The sequence below is a fragment of the Plectropomus leopardus genome, chromosome 8 (genome assembly GCF_008729295.1).
Source record: "Plectropomus leopardus isolate mb chromosome 8, YSFRI_Pleo_2.0, whole genome shotgun sequence".
NCBI classification, from domain to species: Eukaryota; Metazoa; Chordata; class Actinopteri; order Perciformes; family Serranidae; genus Plectropomus; species Plectropomus leopardus.
Window position 1 is genome coordinate 5,071,638 of NC_056470.1, and position 12,410 is coordinate 5,084,047.

Sequence of the window (12,410 nt, forward strand, 5' to 3'; positions counted from 1 at the left end):
AACCTGTGAATGTGCACTTACTGTATGGTTGAGCTTTCAGATCTGATCTTAGTCTCAGCTGCTGATTTTTACTTTTTAGACTGAGTGTGAAAATGTGTTCGAAAAGTGTCAGCCAAGGCATCTGTCTGCTATCTGTCTGTGCGATCCAATAAAGCCGAAATGCAATAAAAACGTCAAATTGAATCCGCGCCTGTTGCTGCGACTGGCGCCACAACTGCATCTACAGTAAGTACTGAGACAAACAACATTTCAACAATCTTTATTTATCCAGGGGAGGATTCTGCTGAGCATGCAGTCTCTCCGAGCACATTCATACAGTCGCACACACTTACACCTGGGAGCTGTCACACACAACTGCAGACAGCCACTCGCACCATACTGCAACCCGCCGAGCAGCTCGGCTGAAACAAATACAATGTTAAGGTCACTTTTGGTCAGACAGTCCAATAACTGCATCAAGTTTGGAATAATATTATCAGGCCCACAGCGCTGTCCTTTGACTGGCCAGCAATTCAGTGTTACTACAGTGTTGAATACATGGATGACTCAACTGACCAGCTCACGGCTGCCAGAGACCTTTACCTCCCCATGACCTGCCCCGAATCACTGGGGTTATAGACACAGGGAAACATGCTGCTTGGAGGAAATGTTGGTCATAACCAGGGCGCCTCAAATTACTAGAATCAGTGCAGAGGTAACTTAAAGGGATATTGTTTTTTTGCTTTTGACTGCTTACATTGGTGTGTTTGTGACTCAGCTGAGTAAAACAATGGCCAAAACTACAAAATTAGGCCCATATTTTTTATTTAAGGTAATGTCACTAATGGCCGCTAAATTCTAGATCCAAAAATATCTCTGGGTCAATAAAACTCCTTCAAAAAGCACCTGTTTTATTTCCTCTTGCAGATGCTGGCTTTCAAGGACAGACATGCGTGAACACAAGCATGCAGCAACAGGGTTCATCTGTTCACTGCCACATCCTTAAATACAGTAACTTAAGCTCCACTGTCACTCACAAACTATTAGAAATACTTATATCCAACAGTAATTATTATTTCAAACAGCACAATTATGCTAAGGCTATTAATATTTCCTACTACCAGGAAATATTCAAAATTGTTCAGTGATTTAGAGGGGGTTACATTTAAGAAGAAAATTTAATTTCAAAACTGACAGTGTTCACACCACAAGGAAGAGTTTTTATATATCAAACTGTGGAGTTAGACTATGGAACAGTTTTAACGTGGAGCTAAAAAGACCATAAATCAGTTTAAAATATTGTATAAAAACATGATTTTTACAAGGTAGTAGAGGGGGTTTGACAATCACCAGGTGTTTATAGGGGTTACTTTTTTTTCTCATTACTTAATGTCTTTTTTCTGAGTAATAATGTAAAATTGTTTGTGTTTGTATGTATATATATATATATATATATATATATATATATATATATATACACACAATTTACATATATATCTTTATAAAATATATATATATATATGTCATATTATATATAAACATTCTTTCTTATGCTATATTACACACAATTTTACAATTTCTTTGTTAAGCTATTTTCTGAATTTACATATATATGATGATACACAGCTGCATTACACATTTTTTCCAGATTTAACTTAAAGTATGAATAAATTGGAAAAATCAAAGATTAATCATAAACAGATTCATTCATCAACAACAAATTATATACAGTATATACACTGGGGTCCTCCATATTTGCACATGCTATATATAGCCTGTTGCTGTTTTTCCATTTAGCATACTATTTATCATGTATACATTTAAGATTTACCTAGTTTCTCCGTAGGATACATTAAATATTTCTTCATACTCTCCTACGTAGGATACAATTAAACATAAGGCTGCAATTTCTATTCTTGGTGAATAATTAAATGTGCACACACAGAGCTTTGGTTTTCGCTGGTGTGTGAGTGGTCTCTGTCTCCAATGTCCCATACTTTATAGAACACTACGACAGCTATCAGTGTGTCTGCTTTAACAAACATTCACAAAGTGATAAATGAATGTGGTTGCATCTATTTCCAAGCCAAGCATAAAGTTGTGCCTTAGTCTATGTTCTTTGTTTCAACCGTTTACTGAGAAGCTTTATTCTATAAATACGAAATGAAAACTGGCAACCACACACTGAAAACATGCTACACAGACATGATGAGCAGTGAGCATGGCATGAACAGTAGCATTTTAAGCCCAGTCAAAGACCAGTTTGCCCTCAAGGCTCCATAGTGTCAACCAAATTATCCTACAAGCAAGGGCTGCATGTTTTACCTTTAACCAATCAGAGACGAGGCTGACTGCAGTCCTAAATGGTCCTAATTAAGCCAACTGCAATGAAATTATGGAGCTGCTTCTCTCGAGTAAACCAAAAACAACAAAATGTTAATTATTTACAACTATTTTTCTATTGTATTAATTGCACTCCCCCCACACATCTCTAACCCACTGTTGTCTAGCGTAATGTTGAAGTGGGGCGTCTGTTCATACATGATGCATGATGTCTGGGCGCATAGGTTTTACATCTCACTCACACCACTGTTGAAAAGTCTGTAATCTCTCACCACAAAGCTCGATTGAGTCCAGTCAGACGTGTGAGAGGACTACTCTGTATTTTGAATGGTCTTTCATGCTTTTAAGTGGCTGGAGTCCTCTTTACCAAAAGGATGTTATTTTGTATGAAAGGTTTGTTTTGTACATGAACAAAGCGCTGAACAATGGCTCAACCAGACTGACAACTGAAAGTGCAGAATGAGAGAAAAATACCTTTAGAGCAACAGCTGAATAAGAATAGAGGAAATCAGCAGCCATCGGTAAAAGAAACTGAAAGCTTAGCGTCAAAATGTGTGCATATTTAAAAAAGGAACAGGTTCCTGGTTCAGTATCAATGCAGAATAATGCATTGAACAAGCTGGAATGAAGAGGCAAAGTGTTGCTTTAACAGAGCTTTTCTTCAGACTGCACAATAGAAACAGAGGGCTGGTCTGAACGGATGATAGTTTTTGCTCTTCAGTAGGTCAGACTTATCAGCAGGGGGTTCCTTCTTGTACAATGGTTTAACTTCATTGTCTACAGATTTCTACTCTGAATTATATTCAGAGTAGAAATCACCAAGATGGTGAGTACAGGAACATTATTGTCTGCCTCTGTTAGGCAAGTTTCCATCAACCCTCAAATTGCACAAATTAAAATTGCAAACACAAAATATGCTTATGGAAATTTTGAAAAAAATCCCATTTATCACAAAAAAGTTTTTACATTCACAAAAAGTGATATTTCATGCGATTCGAAAAAGCCATATTTTCAAAACTGCAAACTTCTTTTTGATCATTGAGGTCACATGATGCAATGGCTATGTGCTTGTCAGTAAGAACTGACTCGCTCATGATGCAGCAGAAGCTACAAGGTGTTACTGCGTCACATAACTCCTCCAAAGTTGAGTGGATCATCAAAAGTTTTGAATCCACAATTCTTCTATGAAATTGTGGACTATCACCTCCCAGGAATCTTTCATACATGGTCACTCCCATGTTTTAAGGGGCTTGCCTTTCCATCATTGCTCGCATAACACGCCTAGGTCGCCTTCAAGTGGAAATAATGACGGCTAGTGTGGTGGCTGCAATAGAAAAAAACCTGCTAATGTTTTGAACATCCATCACCATGCTTGTTGGGAATGTCATTGCCAGTGGAAAAGTCACATAACATCACTCAGTGGAAACGCCGCTATCTCACAATTTTGTTTTTATCAACATTTAAAAATGTTGCTTAAGTTTTGCAAAAATCTGTAATGTAAACCTGCCAACTGTTTACATATACATTAAATCAGATGTTTAACCTACGCAAACCTTTTTGGAATTCTTAATCCTACTTAACCCTGTTTAGTTTCTGCTAATAATCTATGTGTTAATGGTGGACACGTTTCAAAAGGTATTTATGAAGTGTTATTGTGTAATGACTGAACATCCAGTCGAAACACATAATTCATTATTTGATTAATTTTTTTTTAATCCAAAACCTACTATACCTGGAGTCTTTGCTGCAGAAGGGTGTCCGATGGTCCGATGGTTTATGGGTATGATGCTGGACTGGTACGTAACAGTTGGTATCCGTCTCGCTGCTGTATGACTTCTGACTTCTGGGTCCTGAATGATGTTACGGTACCAGACTGGTGGACTGATCCTGTCCTCCTTCTCCTCATTTGAGTCACTGTTGCTGCCTCTCCTTCCTGGTCGCTCTGACACCCATCTTTGCTGTAGGATGAAACCTGTCCAACCTCCTCCTTCTTCATTCTCTACTTGCCACTCCAGGTCCACCATGTTAAGCTGATGACTGTTGTACATCACGCTCATCAGGGTCGCATTGGGTGGCGTGGGGTGCCCTGATAAAGGGACAAAACACAACCAATAAATAGTCTGTCTTATCCAAATCTTCTCCAAAACCGCTGTTCTTGCGAACAGTGCTAAATACTGTATCACTGTACTGCCTGGAGATCATCTCATATGACATGACACATGACATGACATGGCATGAAACACATCATGTTATATGAAGTGACACATGGCATGAAACACATCATGTCATAAGTTATTTAAAGATAACATAAAACATACAGAAATAATGTATTCAGAATGTTTTTTTTATTTTTTGCTTAATCTATAAGTTTATGTCCTTCTCAGATATTTGCAACAATATATATTTTTCATCTTTGCTTTATTGTGTGTAACAACTGTCTGTGAACATACAGTCTAACTTTGATGACATTCTGATGATTATTTCCAGAGATACATTTAATAAGTCAGAAAATGTCCCTTTTGGAGAAGCCTATATTTTTTTTACTAATTTAGTTTCAGGGAGGATCCAAACATCAGCCAAATGCACATTTTTACGCAAACATCCATTTCAAGAACTAGTCAAATTAAATGATGAAAAAACATAATTGTGCTTTGTTTTTCCTCGGGTAGGGCTATCTCATCTTTTTGAGGCTTTAGTTCCTCTAACAAATGTCGCCCAAATCAGATGTTTTAAGATTCTACACAAGGGCCTTAACAACAATACAGTGTGGTTACACAGCGGTTTGTGGATTATTCAGATTAACAGGCATTGCTTCTGAAGAGATATGCTCCCTTAAATTTTTAAAATCAGATTTCTTATTTGTTTTTCGTGTTGCATTCAGATGCCCTTCACATGCTATTTGACCCTTCGACCTCTGAGCAAATTGGTTTCATTTAATTTGAAAATACAGAGCAAAGAGCCAATGACCAATTTGGCATGAAATCATCTAAAATTTAGTTTTTAAACAAATGGAGGATCATATAAAATAAAAATATTCCAAAACTATATTTATGGTAATTTTATATCTCAAATTATGTTACCAAAAAATAATGAAATGAAATTTTTTTTTTCAACTTTTTTTTTTTTGGAAATTTTGGGAAATGTCTTGTCAGGTTGCTTGTTGATTTCATGTTTTTGAAAGTATTCAAACCAATTTGCTCAGGTTTCAAAGGGTTAAACCATAACCTTATTTTGTAGTTATTACAATTAATACATGTTTTTCATAGCATGAGAAAATAACAAAAAGTAACTACCATAGATATTTGTGCAAAAAATATTTTTACATAAATACATAATTAGGCATTAGAAACGGGTCCTCTTAAAACATTACAAAATTCAGCATACTATAAAGTCAAATTAAACAATGTTGTCACGTATGTTCAGTTGTGAATGTTGAAGTAAAACAGAGCTGTACTCACCAGGACGATCTTCCTTACTTGTCCCTCTGAGTCTACTGGTGGAAAACATCACAGAGCAGCAGAGGCGGACAACACAAACATGAGCATACTGTGCAACATTTGCTTATGTCACTAGGTATTAAAGTTGTAATTTTTCAAATGCTTAACTACTTCATGGCGCCATTTGGAGCCACCAATGTGCAACATGCCTGGTGCAGCTTTAAGTTTGATCTGTCCCACTTTTTCATGCTGTCCCTCCTTGGCCTATTTGTGTGACTACAACACATTTGTTTTTTCATGTAGAAAACTTGTTTTTTTTCTCATCTCCATAAGACCCTGATTCTGTATTTAGTGCTGCAGTTTAAAGTCACCGTGTTACTTAAATTACTCCACTGTTTGCTGCTGGCACTTGACAAACAGATGATTACATAAACAGAATATCTTTCCAAGTACATTTCTGACGTCCCAGCTCCGGGGAACATAAACAGGCAGGGTAAACAAGGCTAAAGCTGGCGGGAGAATGTGTTTGAAGCGTCCTTAGAGAGCAGCAGATCTCAGGCGGGCTAAACTGCTGTCAAGTTCATCGATACCGGCTTCACACCACAGTGCACAAAGACAGCCCGAGTCCTGGCTGCAGCCTCCTGCTTTAAACAACTCCAGAGCCTGCTATCGAACTACTTGGTCTGGCCGTCGATACCACCTCTGTCTCCGTCTTTCTCTTCACAGCTGTTAGCCGTGCCGGACAGAAGGAGTTGGAGGGGGTGTTATAGAGTTTGAAAGAGGAAGTGTTCTCATAACCACAGGGAGGTAGACGACTTTTGTTTCGGAGAATTCCTTGGTTTAATATGTCAGGAAGGAGATGGATTCCTGCTAGCACATGTACACATGTTCTGCAAGCACTCTGTACATCGATCTCAACTGCGCTGGACTCAACTTCCTGCAAGTTTCTTCTCCAGTTCTTCTCCCTCACACCTAATCTCAGAGCTATACATTTTCATGACATCGTCAAAAGGGTCCAGTTGAGATGGTTTGGGCATCTGATCAGGATGCCTCCTGGACGCCTCCCTCTGGAGGTGTTCTGGGCGCATCCAACGGGTATGGTACCATGTGGCAGACTCAGAACACGCTGGAGGGATTACATATCTCGTCTGTCCTGGGAATGCTTCGGGGTCCCCCAGGGGGAGCTGGAGAGCATTGCTGAGGAGAGGGACGTCTGGAGTGCTTTGCTCCGCCTGCTGCCCCCGCAAAACCGGCCTCAGATAAGCAGACAACGATGGATGGATCACATTATAACATGAAAAGTTTAACGTATATTGTTATAACAAAAAGAGTTTTTTAGTTTAACATGAAAACAGATTGTTATAACATTAAAGTATCTTTTAAAACCATGAAAAATATCTTATAACAAAAAACTTTTCTTCTGATAACAGGAAAAGTGTCTTGACATAAGATGAAAACATGTTGTTACAACATGAAAATGTGACACGCAATACTGATCTTTTTTTCTTTTTTTCCAGCCTGGCAGTTACATGTTCCATACTCCTCAGCCAGTGAAAACACTGTCTGTAGAGGAGCTTTGTCAAGATAACTAAAGCGACGGCACCTGACTTGTCCAGATTCAGGCTTGGAGACTAAAAAGTTTTAATGGTTAGTCTGTGTTACAAACTCTGGGCATTGAATTTTTAAGATGTGGGTTTTTAGGCTACCAGGCGAGAGAGGCCGAGCAGTTGTATAACTGGAGGTGAAGATTTCTGGTCACAGCGGCATTTTACAGTATAACAGAGAAGTTTCTGGGTGGTTTTACAGAGAGAATCACAGTGATCGGTATCTTTGGTTAACATTGACACAAATACTATTATTAACTGACACAAAGTTGAAATAATTGTGTCGCTGAATACAGTATCTTATTGAGGGTTTCATACATTGGTCTTTTGTGAAACATGTTTTTCTGGGATTTATTTTCCATATTCTAACATAAATGAATATCAATTACACTTAGGCTCAATTCCAATACACCACTTGCCCCTACAGCCCTTACATCTCCATTTTGCACATGTAATTTTGGAAACTGATTGTGTTGAAAAAGTAAATATAACTATAAATCTTAATTTTAAAAAAACGTCTTTATATCTATGTCTTAAATTCCCTTAAAATTTTTCTATTTACTTAATTTTGTAAAGCTGTTGCCACTTCATAAATGACAAGTGGAATGTTTAGCAACTTCAGTAAACCAAGTCAGTCTGACTTAACTTAACTTAAGGATTTTGCCGGTCATGAAGTTTGGAGATCTGAAAGTTCAGTTGTGTCAACATGTTAAAGATAATACAAATGGCAGGATAAAGATATAAAGCACAGTAAACTATTTTTACTGAAGTTGCTAAAACTTAGAAAGATTTTAATTTTAATTTAACTTGTCATTTTAAAGTTGCAACAACTTCAAAAAGTAAAAACTGCTTTACAAAAGAATGAAGCATATTTTGGAGACAGTCCTGAGACCGGAGTGAATGGTACAAATGCATTCTTACAAGTAAACATCGATGAGAAGCTGTTGAAAAAAAAACATGTAGTGGTTGACAAACACAGTACATTGTGAGTAATGTAGAACTAACTGACGGACTCACAATGTTCTTTTTATCGGAGTTGTGTTTGTTAATAATGCAAAATTTAGGTCATTTTATTTTGACTATTAATGATGAGAAATAAAGGTAATTAGATGCTTTCAACCAAAAAAAACCCTCTATTTTGAGTGTTCTTTGGTTTGTGTGACTCCACTCCACACAGGCTGAGTGCTGGATGGAGCACTTATGGAATCTCTCGAGGTCACGAGAAGCTGAAGACAGTGCATGGAAGTGGAATAACATCCAGAGGGGAGCTCTTGTGGACGAATACAAGCTCAAGGATGAAGGAAACACTCACAGGAAGGAGTTACAGCCTTGGGTCCCAGCAGGGAGCGCATACTTGTGAATGTGTTGCTGTATCCCATCATTCTTAATGTCTTGGGCTCAAGGTGCCAGGCGTGAACGGTCTCATGTGACAACCTTAAAGGCTGATGGAGCATGGCCTGCCGCACCCCGCAGCCTCCGCCGCCAAGCCCTTCACCTTCCCTCATTTAGGGGCATTGTCTCCCAATGAGTATCATTTGTCACCATTGAGTTGCTCCATGCAGACACCCGGGCTGTTTTTCTGAGGCCCAAGCCCATTTCCACAGTTGGTAAACAGCTAAATCCCTCTCCCAATCAATGCAGCCTATTTAACTTGAGCTATTGACTTGCCTGCCCCTCAACAGACTTGAGAGGCTGAAAAAATACAAACAAATTAGACGAGCGAGAAAGAACAACAGAAATGGGGGCGCAGACTATGAAAAGTCACATTTTCAATAATGAGCTTTTGGCGGCAGGAGGGGAGAAAGTGACAGAGTGCAGGTAAAGGAAGCGAGGGGGGGAGGAGGGAGCGAGGGAAAACAGAGGAGGAATGGATCAATGTGAACAGATAATCACCAGGCCTCTATCCCGATGTGTAAAGAGTGTGACATTGCAGAGGTGGGCACTGCTGGGAAGAGATCAATGGGCTGCTTTTTGTTGATCCGTAATCCTTAACTATCTATAAGTAATTAACCTTCAGAGGAGAATGCAGGGGGAGAAATAAATGGAGCAATGAGAGGGGGAATAGCAATGAGCACAAGTAAAACAGAAGCTACCTCAGATAACAGCAAAGGAAACCAAATTAATAGTTGTCTCTACCGCTGCCGCTGCAATTTGCTACATCTGATTCGGTTTTATTTCTGTCAGGGCCTGAGTTTCGCTGTGAGCATCTCCCTGCGGCCCTAAGATGAGGATAAATATAGAGCAGCTGCTGTTAGAACAAGCCATCTCATTTCAATTTGGGAGAAAACGTTCAAAATCCAAAGTATTTCTGTTATTTTTATACTGGTTTTAGATGAGAATCGAGTCTGATTTCATCATCCCTGGCCTGACGAGTGCATCCTCTCTCAAAGTATTTCCTGAAAAGATGGAGACAGATCTTATTAGGAGTCAGAGTGCCCTCTGTGGGCACGAGGAGAAATACAAGGACAGTTAAAGTCCTTGCTTTTTACTACATCCAAGTTTTCGATTTCTTTCTATTTTTAACCCTTCAAAAGCTGGAGCTTTTTTTTGTGCTGCTTTCAGATGCCAATTTCTTTCAACAACATGGGAAAAAAGTAGAATAGAAGAATAAACTGCAAAACATTAGTTGACATAGAAAATTATTTTAAAAAGCAAAAAGCTATGTTTTCAATTATAAAAATAACTCATTTAAAATTATTTTTCCCCAAGTATTATTATTATTATTATTAATAATAATTTATTTTATTCTTTTTTTTTTTTTTTTTTTTTTTTTTTTACAAATTTTCAGGTCTTTTTATTTTATTTTAATTTTTGGGTTATTTCTTCTTTTGTTGTTCATTGTTTTCTTCCCATGTTTTTTTTTAAACATACAAGCCAATTTGCTCAGGTTTCAAAGGTTTAACAGCAGCAAGTGGGATTAGCTCAGCCGAATGAACATGTGCTCTCAAATAAACACAGTGCGGCCCCGGTGGTATCTGTACAGGGTTTTAATGGCACACAAATGCCCATACAGTCCATTAAGATCAGCTGAAATCAGATTTTACTTTATCTTATGAGTAAACTTTTAAGTTAGTAAAGGCATATCATGTTTTTGAAGTTTGTCACATTAATACACAATGATACAACAGACAGGTGGGTTTTTAACACAGTGTGTGAAGTAAGAAATGTCATAAATTATTACAATATGGCCACCGTAGAAAGCTTTTAGCAACTGATTGTGGTGTTTAAAGCCAGAAGTCATTTGAAGCAATGACGAGTTAAATTACAACATTAGGTAAAAACTGAGCTTTTAAGATTCCTCCTCATAAAACATGCCACAGGAAACTCTACAACAATAACAAAAGAAAAAACAACTTTCTCAAAGGCTCTGTTCTGTGGCTGAAGTACATTTTTCAGTGGATACCTATTTGAGTCGAGTGCTTCCTCTTGTTTTACCCATGAGAAAAATGTCAAGTGTAACCTTGTCTGCCAGAGACGCTTCTTCACCAAAATGGACACCTGAAGACAGAAAAAGTAATTATGGTAAATGGACTTCATTTATAGAGTGCTTTTATAGTCTTCGCAAATACTTGAGGCACTTTATAAAACAAGCACCATTCACCCAATCACACACACATTTATATAGTGGCGGCTGCTTCTCAGATAAACATTTACACACACCCTTGAACACCAGCACACCAGGTTCAATTTCTTGCCCAAAGAAACTTCAACTTGTATGATTTTGTTTGCATTTTTTTTTGTAATGAACTTACACAAAACAGTTAAAATTGGCGAAATTAAATGAAAAAAGACAAAAATTCTGGGGGAAAAAATTACAGGTTGTAGCGCAACAAAATAGCTAAAACGCCAAAGGGTGGGTGAAGGAGGGGTTATTTTGCAAGGTACTGTATACTGTAAGCGCCAGAGAAATTATTTAATGATTATAATCAACCCCATTTCCAAAAAAGCTGGGACACTGTAAAATGTACAGGTGAAACAAAATGTAGTAAGTTGCATATCCTTTTTGACTTACAGTGAAGAGAGGTAAGTATCTAAAATCATTTTTTAAACATATTTCTAAAGCTTTTCATGTCAAATGTAGACCAGACATTAGTATTACCTCAATAATATTACACGGATAAATGAATTGTAACATTTCAATCCATAGAAATTATGATTAATAAAGTGGAATGGCACAGGATAGAAGTATTGAAGAGGCTAACTGAAATTGATGTAATAATTTATGAAGCCTGTGTTTACAAGGTCAAACATGACTTCAGAATAATTTAACAATTATTTTCCTGAGTTCCCAAACACTAAGTGTTCTTAAAAGAAAAGGTTATGTAACACTGTGGTTAACATACTCGAGTCCAAACTGTTTTTGAATGTGTTGCAGGCATTAAATTCATACTGAGTGTATATTTACAAAAAACAATTAAGATTATCAGTTTGCTCTTTAAATATTTCATCTTTGTACTGTATTCCATAGAATATAGGTACAAAAGGGACTTGAAAATCATTGCCTTCTGTTTTTAGTTACAGTATACACAACTTTTTTGAAACTGGGGATGTACTAAGTAAATGGATGCCCGTCTTATTCAGGGTCATCTCCTGTCCTCCAATGATGTCATATATTCAAAAATATATAAAACTACAGAAACTACTACAGATGGAGTTATCATAAACAAGCACCACTGAGAATTATCAAATACATTTTTTAAAAAGAAGAAAGCTGAATGTACTTCTTGTGATGTATGCAATCATATTATATCACCATAGTTCAGATCAACAGATTTGTGCTGCCTTACATAACTCCTCTCATTCAGTTCAGAAGCAAAAATACCAAATGCAAAAAAGTGTCTGATAAAAACAACAGGTGAGCTCAAGAAGCAGTACTGACCATCCAATGTAGCACTGGCACAGGTTCTCATGTGATGTGGCCTGCTTGATGAGCAGCTCCACTTGTGTCGGCACGTCCAGTGTCTCATCATGAGAAAAGTCTCGACCTGCAGGAACAAAACTCATCAAAACACTCCACCTTTAGCACAAAATTCAATCTGTGTTAAGA

General features: G+C 37.6%; 1 protein-coding gene across 1 annotated transcript in view; it reads right to left on the reverse strand.

The window, feature by feature from the left end:
* Positions 1-10,332: 10,332 nt before the first annotated feature.
* The window catches only part of mtor (mechanistic target of rapamycin kinase), a 121,244-nt gene continuing 119,166 nt past the window's right edge, over positions 10,333-12,410 (reverse strand). Inside the window, exons 57-58 of the mRNA XM_042491148.1 lie at positions 12,243-12,348; positions 10,333-10,861 (exon numbers count right to left, since the gene is read on the reverse strand). Of these exons, the coding sequence (XP_042347082.1) occupies positions 10,846-10,861; positions 12,243-12,348 (122 nt within the window). The 3' untranslated portion in view covers positions 10,333-10,845. The remainder of the gene's footprint in view (positions 10,862-12,242; positions 12,349-12,410) is intronic.